Source organism: Morone saxatilis, unplaced genomic scaffold, assembly GCF_004916995.1.
Source record: "Morone saxatilis isolate NCDOM2014 unplaced genomic scaffold, NCSU_SB_2.0 Contig5, whole genome shotgun sequence".
Classification (NCBI taxonomy): Eukaryota; Metazoa; Chordata; class Actinopteri; family Moronidae; genus Morone; species Morone saxatilis.
In genome coordinates, this window is record NW_023340095.1 from 15338840 (window position 1) to 15353600 (window position 14761).

Genomic DNA, 14761 nt, shown 5'->3' on the forward strand with positions numbered 1-14761 from the left:
ATACACAAACGTAAAGTTTAAAAAAAAAAAGAACTTAACACACAAAGGTGATGAAAGAATACTGAAACAGACTTAACTGTTATTTTAATTAATTATTGTAACATTAGCGTTACAATTATAACTAATACTGGAGTTACTATACTATCTTTCTATGCACAATACTACAGAAATGACACTTTTAAAAAGGAATGAGAAGAGAGAGGTTGTGCATGCCGAGTTTTATGCAACTGTAAAAGCTTGAGGTTAGTGCAAAGCATGAGATTTAGTATTTTGTGAATCTGACCCTGTTCCATATGCAGTTCTGTATTATATTGATGTAGGATTTAAATAAGAAATAGACCAAGTAGGGATACTTTTGTAAACAAAGATTGTTTATTTTTATATAGAAAGTAAAAGCTACAGTCTTGAAAAACTTAGGAGAAAATTAAATATATGAAATATGGAGTATAAGTAACTATAAACAGATCAAAGAATCTGAAAAATGTAAGCATGCAGGCTCAGTGTTAAGATAAAAACAAATGGCTCTTTAATGGCACTTTGAGAAAGAATAGAGGAAAATGTATGAAACAAAACATCAACTTCATAGCTGAGGCTATACCAGCGTCAGCCCTCATAGAAAAAAATACATTTACTCTACTCTAAAATAGGAGATTTTTTTTATTTTTTATAAAATACATGAAATTAAAGTGAGGCTTAGGGCCTCATGCAGAAGTATACCCCTGGTACTGGCCTAACCCTTCATAGCGTGATGTGCTAGGTATGTGCAGTTACTTTGAAATCTACAACAAACAACTGGTCACCGTAATACTCCTCTGCATTATACAGTTGATGAAAGGTTTTTTTTAGTTTAGTTTAGAATCTAACTTGTGACAAAAAGAAATAATACTGAATATTTTCTGTGTAACACTTTGTGGTTTCATGGGTGGGTGCCACAATTTTACGGCTAAGGAAAGAAACCAAAGAAATATAAAAGGACAAGGCACTTGGCAACTGTAGCTAGTCCTTTTTTACAAATGTATCACTAGAATTCATCCTCACCAAAACTGCTAATCTGGCAATCAAAAACATAAAGCCTGAGAACACCTTTAATATTTGTCATCAGATGTCCACATGGACTCATTTCAGAGCTTTATACTGTACATCTACATGGGCTTGGTGCAGTGTGTGTGTGTCTTTATCAGACCTAAGAAGGCTCTCGTTTCCAATTTAGTTCATTTTTTAAAATTTGCATTTCAGCTCCGACGGCAGTCATTGGAGGCTCGTCCTGTTGTGCAAGTGTGAGGAACTGCATGCATAATACTGTAGGTTTTTTGTGAAATACTTATGCAGTTGATGCTTTTGTGCGGGTCGGAATCAGCTTCACATATTATGAATATAAATAACACTGTTGTGGATTTCTAGCTGTGCACATTTTCTATAAAATCTGATGGTGACAAATTTTAAAGTGAGTGCCAAGGAAAGCAGAACAAACCAGTCAACTAAACACCACCCCAATCTGAAGACAACTTCCATCAGGTGTCATCAGACAAGCAATATCCCTGGATACCAAATGCTAAAGGAAGCATACAATCAGCTATTTACACTAATCGAGAGATGTTGATATTTCTATTCTCAGGTTGTTGGGTTTTTTTTGTTTGTTTTTTTAGTTCTTTTGTTGTCAGTGGCTGTCTCTACTCAGTACAGCCTCAAATGCTGTGCTTGTTCTTAAAAACAGTTTAAAACTTAGTGCAGCAGTCTTCTCGACTCTTAAACTTCAAAACAGCAAAATTATAAGTGGTAGCCATCATGTAGATCAGCTGGTGGAAGAGAACAGAAAAGGTTGTAAGAGTACATGCCGTGACCTCCTCGTCACTATGACAAGTTAGTAAAGTGACCAATCATTTATCAAAGAATTTTAAAAAAGGAAACAAATGTTAAAGTATAATTTTACAATCCCCTACTTGTGATTTTATGGTCCAAAGTCATGATTAAGATTTTTAGAAAATACGTCATACAAAAAGCAAGCTCAAACTACACTCTCTTCTACCCATCCTAAAATAAAAAACAGGGCCATGTGCATCTAAGCAGATGGTAAACAGCAAATGGAACTGGAGCTGAGGAAAAGCCTATGTGTAATCTTCATTGGTGCAGTTACATAAACCATATGGGAATGAGAAGAGGAGCACTTGACACATGATCTGCTGATACAAACCGTGCAAAGATGGGCTAAAGGGAAAGGATGGAGAGACTGGAGGGAAGCTTACCAGAGCGATCACAGTGGCTCCAGCCCCGGCGCACGCTACGATGTACAGGTGATAAGACAGGTAGAACTGGAAATAGACAAGCAATGCTGATTACTCTTCAGCTCCTCCGCTCCGTCTCTGTTGTGTGCATGGCATTTGTATGAATGTGTGTGGATCGAAGATAACCTCTTACCTCGCTGGTGTTGCAGATGTCACCTAGCGTAGATCCACAGGCCTTGCCTGGTGTGGCGTTCCATGGGATAATTCCTGTAGCCATGAAATTGAAAGGTTTTGAATTATTTGGATTTATACTTAGATTTAAAGAGCACTCCATCGATTTTACAAATGAAGATCAGGTAACTCCTAAGCCAGATTAACAGTAAATAACTGTTAATAAGTATAATAACAGTTATATCGCATCTACTATGGTTCTGGAGGAGCTTTGTCAGGTCTGAGGGAATAACATAACAGACGATGTTCAAATTTAAATGGAAGGCATGCATTACAAATGTGTGTGTGTAAAATCCAGGGCATGTCAGTCAAGGAGGGTGTAATGAAAGATGCAATCGAGTGGAATTATCATTTATTATTTTTAATAAAGGTCCGCAACCTAGGGGTCCCAAGATAAATAAAGATTGGAAAAGCAGAAAATAAAAAAATTATGCCATGGAAAGTCGTGTTGTTTTTTAGATTTTCTTCTTAACTTCGCTTTTTTTCTTGTGAATTACATGGATATTTGGTTGAAGTGGTCCCAGTCAGAAGAATTGCAACAGGTGGCTCAAAAAAATGTTGGGACCCGCTAATTTTGAATATTGTATTGGAAGCCACCTCTGTGTGTGAATTTATAAAAACGTTCCTGGGAAGAGCGCTATTCTCTTACCATACTGACGAACATCCACACAGATAGAGTCAATGTTGGTGAGGTTGGCCATGGGGGACCTCATGGTGGCACAGGTAGACCACATGTTGTAGAAGAGGAAGACTGGCACAGCGGAGAAGCCGAACACACCAAGCCAGGCCACACCCAGGATGTATGTGAGGAACACAAACTGAGGACACAGAAATTAAACAACGTTAGCATCATCAGATCGCCGTGAAACTCGTATTCCAATAATAAACATAGGGAAACCTTTTTAAAGTAATGGTGTGTTTAGGTAACAGGTTCGACACAGCAGCGTGGTTGTTTCAACATACCATTCCACTGATGCAGCGTCCACATATGGTGGTCTTGAACTCGCTGTGCAGTTCCTTGACTGCGCTGGTCGTGTAGAAGCCCTCAGCCAGCAGAATGATCCCATACAGGAAGAAAAACGAAGCAATGCCATAGATGACATACTGCATCAGCTGTATTCTGTTAAAGAGCAATGTCACACATAAGCTTTAGTCGTGCTGGTAAAGCTGCAATAGGTTAAAATAACAGAGTACACACAAATCACTGAATAACATGTTTTTAGCCTCCAAACTTACCAACTGGAGAGACCCACTAAAAATGTCGGGTGAAGTAAGAGCATGACGTAGCACTGTCTGGTGTGGAAAATAGCTGCTTACAATCATTTGTAATTTTTTGGATGTGATCCTTAAAATGAGAGTAATCATGAACAGATGGTTATGATTCAGATAGTAGTCCAGCTTCCCTAAGACGCTGATGAAGAGAGATGCTAAGCCCAAATGTGGAGATAACAGGTGATGCACGTCTCTGGGAAGCATCTGCCAAGAGACAGACTGCCTCCGTTGACAACTTAAATTAAACAGCACTCCAAGTCTAAGGCAACATAAAACATATGTGCAGTCCTGTCTCTGTTATTCCTCTTTTATTGTCTAGACTAATGGATGTACTATTAAAAAAATTTCCATATTAGGACTGTTCTCCAGGACAAAGTGAAGATGGGAGACAATATCAGCTAAAAATAGCCTACATAAAATCAACCTCATTACAAGTGTTATCTATCTTACATTTAGGCCTCTCTTTGTGGTTATGTAAGAACACATTTTAATCATGAGCATGTTGTGTAATGGACCCTACAGTGACATTTAATATTTTAAAAGAAACCACAAACTGATATTGTAATTGTTAGTTTTCTTTGTTTCTCAGACACTTTCATGCATTATAAGCAGCAATGTAGTACATACATATACCATGAGGTCACTTACACATCCGTCAGCATGGCATGATCACTGGCGACCTTGGAGAAGTGGGTTTCCAAGATGGTCACGGTGCCAGTGAGAGCCACATGGCCACATCCACAGAACAGGGCAACGCCAGAGAAGCAGAGGATTGTAGCCACCAGTGACGCATATGGCACCCCGCCTAAACATTTGATGCAGCACTCAAAGCAACCTGCAGAAGAAAACACAGAAACACTGTGTCAGTGACAAGTGTCAACACATACCAGAGTGTTTTATTTTTAAATACTTTTAATTAAAAGGCCTGTAACAACACATTATGTAATAACAGCATGTACGCCATATAATAAATTATCACAGTGGTGGCTATTACAAAATGTTTATTCTATGTCAACATCAGTCCCCAATCCCATATAAGGAATTGTTTTCACTTGCATGACAGGAAGTGAGCTCAATTATGCAATGAATATTCATATGGATCATCCATTCATCAATTGAGCCTGGACAAATCTATCACGGGGCCTTATGAATGCATTTCTAACTAAAAAAACATTTTTTGTCACTCATCAGGACTCGTTAAAGAAAACCAGACTGACTTTTGACTTTGAGATTAACAGAACAAACTCATCCTCTGCAAAGACAGAGCAGACGAGTCTGTTCAAAATAAATTGCATTAAATTTGTCTGTGGTCACGCTTGATGCTGCATGCTTCCTTTTGAGACTTCTGTACCAGCACAGTTTGCTGCGTGAGACTGAGGTTTTACAGTCTTTACTTCCTTTAATGTGTCATCTGACAATTCATCACTACACTTAAAAGGGCACTAATGACCATCCAGCAGGTCAGAGCAATGGGTGTCTGCCAAGCTGTAATGGAAATCAATGGCAACTCACAATGAGGGAATAAAGTGACCTAGATGGATCTGCCTCATGCATTGTGTTCTTATGCTTTGTGAAACGGAGCTCCACAATGCACTGTCTGTGGATGCATGCAAACAAACCACAGTGTGCGTCCAATCAGATCCACATGTCTCTGACAGGATGTTGCAGAGTCATAGGACATGCAGGTCAATGGCTGCTTTTAAAACTCCCACATATGCCTGATGTCATACTGCAACTAAAGTAGTAAGCTGCTATAATCAATGTTTAAATTAGATCATTACATCAGGTGCACACAAACATATCACCAAATGAATGTTAATGTAGCTCTGCATCTGCTGGATATATAAATAACCAGCTCCCAATTGACTAAAACATGATAATCAATGATTGCATGATTGCAGGTTCAAGAAGTCCTGTAGCAAATGAAGATGATTTATTTTGTTGATAAGAACTGCTCCACCTTTCACAGAACAGATCATGCAAATGGCATTCATTAAAGTCATCACCCAAGCACCGCCTATGTAACTTTTAAAATCTGCACATTCTGTTCCATATCAACAGCAGATACCAGAAGATACCATTTGAAGCTATCTTATGAAGTTATATACTATATATTTTTGCCCCTAATCTCTTACATTCAAAAGGTTCTGCTTTTTCTGGTATGTAGCAGGAACATTTAAAAAAAAAAAAAGTATTTGGAGGCTTATCTTAGTTCAACACAAATGTGCGTTTTTTTTCTTGAAATAAATCAGCCCAAAGATTCTATTTCTACTCACTTGCCTCTTCCATGAGGCGAGAATCCTGAAAGTTCATCTGTGTTTGTGCTCTTTGCCATGACAAAGGAAATTAAAACAGATATACTGCTGTTGGGCCAATACTTGCAGTCAGACGCTTCATTCTGACTGTTTGTTTAGTACAGGGAGATAAAAACATTTTTGTCCCATGGTGGTTGAATAGGAGTTGCCATGGCAGCATGTTAACCCCAACTCAATGAGTGTGCCCACAGCAGAGTTGCTAACTTCTACCGCAGCCCACATTTCTCTGATGAGCATGTCAGGGAGGATGAGTGGGCTGCTGGAAGTCAGAGCACAAAGCTCCACAGGATATTGAGTCCAGCTGCAAAGCAAATACAGTCCATTTAAAGGAAGAGCTGCTCTTGTAGTGGATGTCACTATCAGGTACTTCTGATCCAGAAGCAGACCATATACTGTATTTGATATCAATCTACTGAAGAGAAGAAATGTTTCCATATGAGAAGTGTGGTTAGTGTTTATCTCCATTACCAAAGTTCTCCTATTAAATGTGCATGAGTGACAGAGGCAGTAACAACAGACACACTGGTTTGTTATGAAATAATTTGATTGAAATCAAATGTGACATGGAAATCAGCATGACTGCCCAACTCGTCAAGTCTGTTTGGTTTCAAACCCTGCCTTGAAATGCATCACTATTCCCCATTAGTCCAGCTGTCTAAAATCTGATAGCAGTGTGCTAGATGCCATGATATCATCATGACAGTCAGTCTGCCTCGATTGCCTGAATTTCACTCGATGTGAGAGTGAGCAAAAGGAACACAGATAGGGATGTTTAAAGCTATAAGAACAGTTTCGGGGGGCATTCTTAAAAAAAGGTCAAATTGACTATGTAACCAACCTCCCCTGGAGCCTGTCATGGAGAAGGTCAGATTGACATGTCAGCATCCACCATGCTTGTCTAACTTGGAGCACTTAGAGAGAAAAAAAAACGTACATTATGTTTGAAAGCCACCAATCCAATCGATAATCTGCTTAATTAGTGTCCATTCCACAGTAGTGGTTTGCCTTTGAATCATCTATCCCTCCACACTGACAATGCTGGTTATACATCTATCTCTCAGTGGTGAAACTTTGTGTCACTTACTGGTTGTTATGCTTAATAACACAATAAATCCAAGCTGGTATTTACACAGCTGAACTGGACATGTTGGCAGGTTAGTATAACTCTGTTCTGGCTGACTGAAAAAACACTGGCACAGGGACAGGACTATTAGCAACCTCTGGAATACTACTCTGTTCACAAAGGGGCTCTGTGAAAGTTTTAGTCTTGGTATTAGACATGAGGGGAGAGAGAGAGGACATCAAAACCCAACAGCACTTTTAAGCAGTCCTGCGCAAAGTACCATGGGGACAGTAGTCTGCCGGAGTAAAATCACTTCCATTCAGTTGTCGGATTCAAAGCAGAGGTGGGATTTTGAAGTAATCGCAGGGTGTGTGAGATATTACGTGCATATTTATCATGGAATCTATAGAAGGCTGCGTGTGTCAGAATCAGACACAAGGTTTGTTTTTTGTTTCCGTCTTTTTTATGAGGCGGTGGTGCTGCTGGGTGTTGGATTAGGGGGGTAATTTGACATTTTGGGAAATTTACTTTCTTGCTGAGTTGTATGGAAATTATCAATACCAGTTTTATATTTATTTGTTAAATACAGGACTTGCTTGTATAATTCCTACAAAATGTGTACTGTGTAAAAACGATTCATTTTTTAAGGGTTTTATGGGGTTTATGTGTGGAAACGTCACAGTGACAACAAGACCTTAGGAGCTTCTTACTTTATCGGAGAGATATCAGAGTGGTAACAATATACTCATCTAACACTTAGTAACAAAGCAAATACAAGTAAAAAAAAAACAACCATTTATCTCAAAATGAAACATTCCTTATCCCTCGTAAGCCACCATTTCTTTCCTAGTTAAACAGAACTTGCTGAATTTATTTAAATGACTAGTTCAAAGAGGATTCTGCAAGTCGACTGATGGATAACACTACATTTCACAGAGGATGGTGCAATGTATATTTGAGTTATACAATAAACCGCCAGCATCAGTAAACCTACCGCACAGAAAGTACAGACTGTTTTCTCTGAATTGTACTGAGTGGGGATTTCATAGTACACAGGATATGCAGGGCAGACTTGAAGCTCAAATCAATCCTCCTCCACAGGGAATAAAGTAGATGGTGACTCTTTAAACAACAAGCTTGTACTAAATGGATCCTGCTGGCTTGCTCTGAGTGGAGCACCATAAATGAAAATCACGTTGAACATTTTTCCCTCTGATGACTTTCACATGCTCCCAAGTCTGACTAATACTCCTGGTTAGACCTCCAACCACTTAAACACTCTCCGATGCTACAGTACATGAATGAGAGGAGGAAAGACAGAATGAAAAATAGAGTGAGAGAGTGAAACACAGACAAGTTAGCAACTGTTTGTAATGACAATGTCAGGCCTTACAGCAGAGGATAGATTTGCCACATCGGGATCACGAGGAGAGAGGGAAAAAAAGACACTTGTGTGAGAAAAAGTGTATGTGTGTGTGGTGTGTTGTGTGTGTGTGTGTGTGTGTGTGTTGTGTATATATGTATTATGTAATGTATGTACTGTTGTATGTTTATGTATGTATATATGTGTGTGTTGTGTGTGTGGTTGTTGTGGTGTGGTGTGTGTGTGTGTGTGCGCGCATGTATAACATTGTGTGAGAGAGACAGAAAAAAAAAAATAGAGACAGAGAGAGAGTCCAAGAAACCCTGATACAAAGAGCCAGTGTGTGCAGTCCTAGACTGTCCATCACACTGGACTCTCAGGGCCCATTCAGAATGGCAGTGAACCACAGTCCCGCTCTTCCGGCTCACAGGCTTGAGGCCCAGGACAAGCCCACTGCTGAGCTCCATCCTGTGTGCCCCTCCAGCACCGCACATAGCTCAGCCACAATGGGCCACAGCAGCCACTTCACACTCCAGGAGGATCCTGTTTGTCAAAGCAGTTCAAATCATCCAATGTGTGAATGAGATGGCTCATTAAGACCAACATGAGTCACAGGCAAGCTGGCATACAGACACACAGACAGACAAACAGATAGAGGCACAACGCTGGATTACCAAATGGGCAAATGACCCAGAGACTATCCAAACTTCCAGACCCCAAGACCCTGTGTCAGTTGAAGTTTTCTTTTTGAGCATTTTACCTTTATTTGATAGCCAACAGTAGAGAGAGACTGAGAGAAATGAAAGGAGAAATAAAGAGGGGGTGTCATGGGACAAAAGGTTCTCAGCTGGATGCGAACCAGGGACATCGCAGTTCATGGTTGGTGCCTAAACCCCCCAGGCCTCCATTTTGTTTAGTTTTTTTGTTTTTTGTTTTTTGTTTTTTGTTTTTTGTTTTTTGTTAGGGATTATCAACTGGGTTCCCAATTGTTACATAGTCTTAAAGTTTGTGCATTTTTCTTATAGCTGAGTTTCATCAAATCATCACATACAGAAAATTAGATCTGCAACGATTTTGACAATCAATTAATTGTTTTAGTAATTTTTCAAGCAAAAATTCACAAATTACAGCTTCTCCAATGTGAACATTATCTGGTTCTCTTAGTCTCCTATGATAGTAAACTGAATATCTTTTGGAGATTTGGACAAAACAAGACATCTATGACATCTACATCTATCTGCATCTATCAGTGTTAAAGGACGACTACTTATACAAGTACCAGTTATTGGTTTGTCTGCAAACTATAAAGAAGTACTATCTATAGCGTGCTGTGTGCAACATACTGGATGAGTACAAGGGGGTAACCGGGGCCCCGGTGCCTCTAAACAAGTAAATCCGGCCATGCATCCCCACAGTTTGCTTGAGCTCAGACTCAGCACACGAAACCCAGCTGGCTCTGCTTTATCACCACTATCCATCCTTCAACAACAGACCTCATGTGTCAACACCACAAAGCTGAAATCTTCCAACAGCTGGGACCCTCAGTGAAAAAAAATGTCTAAATTCGCCATGATTGAATAGAGAAATACCAACTGGTTGTGATAAAGAGAGCAGCAGACATTTTAAAAAATATTGTTTAATTTGACGTCAAATGCACACACAGACACACCCTCACATACGCGAAGGAAGAAACACATGCAAGACAAACACAAACAAGCACCACATAATCATGTGTACATAGTCAAAGTATGGATACCAGACACAAACAAACCCCACTCGCACAAATAAACACACTTGGACACACACAATTTGTGATGAAGACATCGCAACTCTTCCATCTCATCTCTAAGAAAGCCTCAAATTGGCTTCCAGTGCCGTCAGAAACGCCATCCAGTTTTTATTCCAACCTCATTGCGAACAGATGTGTCTGCTAATGCTAAGTGTTGTTGTTTGTTGCTTCATTAGGGCAAGCTGCCAAAGCACCATTTATGAGAAATGGTCTCATTTTCCACACTCTCCACTTTGAGAGGAACGATACTTAAAAATGCCATAATGGCTATAATGGCCATCCTCGAGGGACGGGGGAGATCAGAGCCTGCAAATTCGACAAAAGTGGTCCACTGTTTACTTATCTAACAATGGAAACATATACAGTGTCAGATAATAGCTGTTGACGGCAGCTCACACATGGCTGTGTGTGAAAGCAGCTGAGGGAAATGTGTGTATGTATTAAATGACGAAAAGAGGCAATGATGGCTGTAATGGCTTATAGATTGTGTGTTTGGGTACAGTAGAGGAGTAAATATGTGAATGGGTTGTGTGAGTAAATGATGGGAGAGTCAAGTCAAGTCTATTTATATGGTCTCTCAAAGGTTTCCTAAACTTTGTAATACAAGGAACAGACACTTTTAAGAAACTTAGTCACAACCATGTGATTGCAATGTCCACAACTGAATATGTAGTATACTTTAACCCTTTTTCATGACCCCTAATAGTCGGGTAAACTGTTAGTTGACAAGAAGAGTCTTGGTCAACGCACTTTTCATTAGTCTAATATTTGCAGAAAAAAAACGTCATATGAGAACTGCATTGGGATGTAAGTATCAGAGGATTGCTGCAACATACCTTTTTCTCTTATAACACAGCACTGCTGCATGTACTAGCCATATATCATTAACATTCAACAACTAGTTGACCATTGGTTTAAATTCAAAAACTACTTACTTCTACTAATACTATCTTTAGTCGGGGACAGCCCGACAACCTAGTAGCTAAATACTACTAAATGGCGTGTCCTGCTCCCCTCTGTACTCCTGCCAACAGCGGTAGTGCTGGCTGTAGAGATCACCAACAGCAGCACTGGGGTAGAACTAACACGCAAATCCAAACTGAAAAGTATTAATATTTTAAAGTAATACAGATCATTTGGGGTAGGCTGGAATGCACAAATCCTGTCTCTCAGGGTCTTCATGAGACACGCAATGTAGTCATTAAACATTAAGTCAATTGACAGAACAATTCTGCTAATTGTATAATCTATTTTCTATACATTTGACTAAAAATGACCTTTTCTGCATTTTCATGGGACGTTTTGTACAAATTTAGAGATTAGTAAATATCACTAAAAGAGTTTCTTTTGCAGAATATTACATTATGAAGCACCCTGAGAGACACCATAGCGCTTGTCTGAACATGAACCATTTACCTGGAATATGTTAAGAACAAAGAGCAACATAAAAATCAATGATTCCTGCTGATTCCTGCAAGAAGGAGGGGAGCAAGTTAATGACTTTTTCTCCCTCTCTCTCTCTTTAGTGTACACACTCCTCATGGCTGTCTATTTGTGAGACTGGTAATGCCTGGTTCATTTATCTCTGTCCTTGCCAGCCCCTCATCCACCTCATTAATCATGCCCCCCACCCCCGAAAGAACAACTCAAATGCACCCTGAGGTTTGATTGATCGGCTGTTGATTCTGCAACAGCCTCATTGTCCTTAAAAGTGACACTAGCATGATGATGTCCAGCGGCAACACAGCATCCCTCCAGCTGCAGGAATGAGGTCTGCTCAAAAACATCCCACATACTAAAACTATTTAGATCATAAAAACATGCACGAGCAAAACACTGCAGGACAAGAAAACACAATGACAAAGATTACAATTTTGCAGAGGCGGTGATCTATTGATCTATGAGCTGCAACTGGAACATCAACAGTTACTGAGACAAGGATGCTGTGCTGATATTAAAATATTTTTTTCTCCCTGCTGGACAGAACCTACCCAACTATTGTGTAGGGTGAAACCAAACAGGCTGGAGTAGGATAAAGCCCCAGTAAACACAGCAGTGAAAAGAACTGAACTGGCTCTTTGTGGGTGCTCATTGGTACCTCTTTTGTCCTGCCTCTGGTCTTGGTTTTCTTCTGACGGAGTTTCCATGGTTGTTTTTCTCCCATCCAACAAAAATGCTTCCTTTCAGCAAATTCTCTCTTCCTTTCTCCCCCTTTACTCACTCCCTCTTTCGCTTACTCTCCTCCCGCACGTTTCTGCTCTCTCTCTCTCTCTCTCTCTCCTCTACATTCGCTCTTTTCATCTCGTCCTGCCACACACAGGCACCGCTCCACTGTACATCACAGTTCTTCTCCAAAATGCATACATCTTGTCTCATCAGAAGGGATTTGGTTGAGCTTATAGTGCTTGCCCCCAGTCATATATTACTTTCATAGGCAAAATGTGCATCCATTCTGATTCTACTGAAGTTTAGGGATTCAGTTTGAGTGAAATTAATTTGTCCTCCTAATGATACAAAAATCCTCGCTCATGCCCTGAACACACTCCCTGCTCTCAGTCGTCCCTATCTCCGAAACTGTAGTAGGACCCTGAATAGCAATTCAGAGCAAGCTGCCTGGTGAAAGCAGGTTTGTTATATTAGAGGGGGAGTTACAGATGAGTGAGTAGAGATCCCTACTTTAGTTGAGTGGGGGGTGAAAAAAACACTCTGCTGTATAGGCTGGAGCAGAAAGAATATAGGGACACAATCATCTCAGTTCAGCAAAAGGGAGCGTGTGCGTGTGTGCATGCTGTGGTGTGGTGTGGTTGGGGGGGGTTAGCCCTTCATCTTCTGATCTGCACCATATGCCCCCAGCTCCTGTAGCATACATTAACAACCTCTGACCGCTGTCTTCCCTCCATCTGGTGGCTTCTAACTCACATAAAAAAGGACACAGGAAAGACAGGCAGATCTACATTTCCTAAACAGTGTCCTCTGGGCTGATACAAACAACAGAGGAAGCATGTGAAAATGGGAGAACCAGAGAATCACTACGGGCTGAAACATGAAGACTTTAAGTGGGGTAAAGGAGCGGATAAAGGAGGGAGAAATAAGAGAAGAGGTAAGAGGATGGTACACCGAGAAACAACTTGTTAAAAATAACAGAGACAGAGGAAGACGGACAGCAAGAGATGGTCGGGGAAACAGACACTGAGGGAGACAGGGAAGAAGATCTTGGCTGTGTTTGTTTGGCAACAGCAGGCCAAGGAGCCCCAGGGACATGCTAATGAGAGAAAGGCCTTTCAGCAGTGGGGGGAGAGCCCTGTTGGAGCAGAGCTGGAGTGAGGTCTTCTCACGGATACCAGACCTCAGAGAAGAGGGGGGGATCAGCAGGAGAGGGGAGCCTCAGGGGTCAGGGAAGTGAACTTAGTGGGGATCCCACAACAACAAATGCCGCACTAATCTTCAAGCTTTTTCACCGTCAGCTCTGTCAAACGCCAGGAGAAGGAACATCCTCGTGAAGTGGGGAACAGAGACTCCGGCCCATATGTAGAAGTGATGATTCAAGCGGTGGTATACAGCTGATTTAGAGGTAACTGTGCTTGTGATTTCCCCAATAATTACACTAAGGAGCTCAAGTGAAGCATCAAAGGAAATGTGCTTAATCCATAAGACTAAATGTATCACACGTAACCACACAGAGGCAAACCAGGGATCCAGCCGCAGGCCTTTAAAAGTGCACTGACAACAAAATGTTTGAGTTTATTGCGCACACGTGAAAGGAAATTCAAAACATGTGATCAAGGTCTTCAAAACTGTTCTTGTGTTTTCAGTCTAACTTTAAAAATTGGATTGTAGTATAAACAAACATGCTTTTGATTGGAAATAATGACTAAAGTACCCTGCAATTAAAATAATGCCCCTTTTGGCTTAGAGATCAAGCTAAGGAAAACTATCACAATTATTTCAGTTAAACATGGTAGAGGTCATAAATATGTTGTGTAAGTGCATGTGAAGGCATTATAGATTAGTCAGTTTGATAAAGTTAACAAAGTACGTTTTATTCTTTAAGAAAATAAAAGTCATGCACTGACTTAAGTGAAAAAGCATGGTCAAACAGCTGTAGAAAAACTCGAGAAATAGAAATTCAGAATATATAGTGTCACAGTGTTCATGATCTACAAAAGGCAAATCATGAAGTTAATTACATCAGTGTTTATGAAAGATATTGGCCTAAACCCCTGTTTTAGTCGGAGACACGTCCAGGAAAGCCCTTTATAGCAAATTGTTACAGAGTTGGTAGAAAATGCTTTGCTCTTTAAGGGGGCTCTCAAAAGAATTGGAGCAGAAACAAAGATTTTATCTAGCAAACCCTAACCCCCCTCTTAATAAACATAAACAAATGCTTTACATTTTAGTTAAAATCAACAATACCAAAATCTTAGGAGGAGGTTGGGGGTAGTGGTGGGAGGTGTGGCAGCAAATTGTGCTGGCACAAAGGTATCATGGCCATGCTGCACAGTGCAT

General features: G+C 40.3%; 1 protein-coding gene across 2 annotated transcripts in view; it reads right to left on the bottom strand.

Moving 5' to 3' along the window:
• The window catches only part of gpm6bb (glycoprotein M6Bb), a 31085-nt gene that overhangs the window by 2413 nt on the left and 13911 nt on the right, over window positions 1-14761 (bottom strand). The window contains exons 2-7 of one of the 2 annotated variants that reach the window (XM_035676266.1): window positions 4374-4560; window positions 3417-3573; window positions 3103-3271; window positions 2416-2489; window positions 2244-2309; window positions 351-1796 (exon numbers count right to left, since the gene is read on the bottom strand). In XM_035676266.1, coding sequence (XP_035532159.1) covers window positions 1716-1796; window positions 2244-2309; window positions 2416-2489; window positions 3103-3271; window positions 3417-3573; window positions 4374-4560 — 734 coding nt within the window. In that variant the 3' untranslated portion in view covers window positions 351-1715. Of the gene's footprint in view, window positions 1-350; window positions 1797-2243; window positions 2310-2415; window positions 2490-3102; window positions 3272-3416; window positions 3574-4373; window positions 4561-14761 lie in introns of those variants that run through there. The other variant, XM_035676265.1, reaches the window with a different exon arrangement.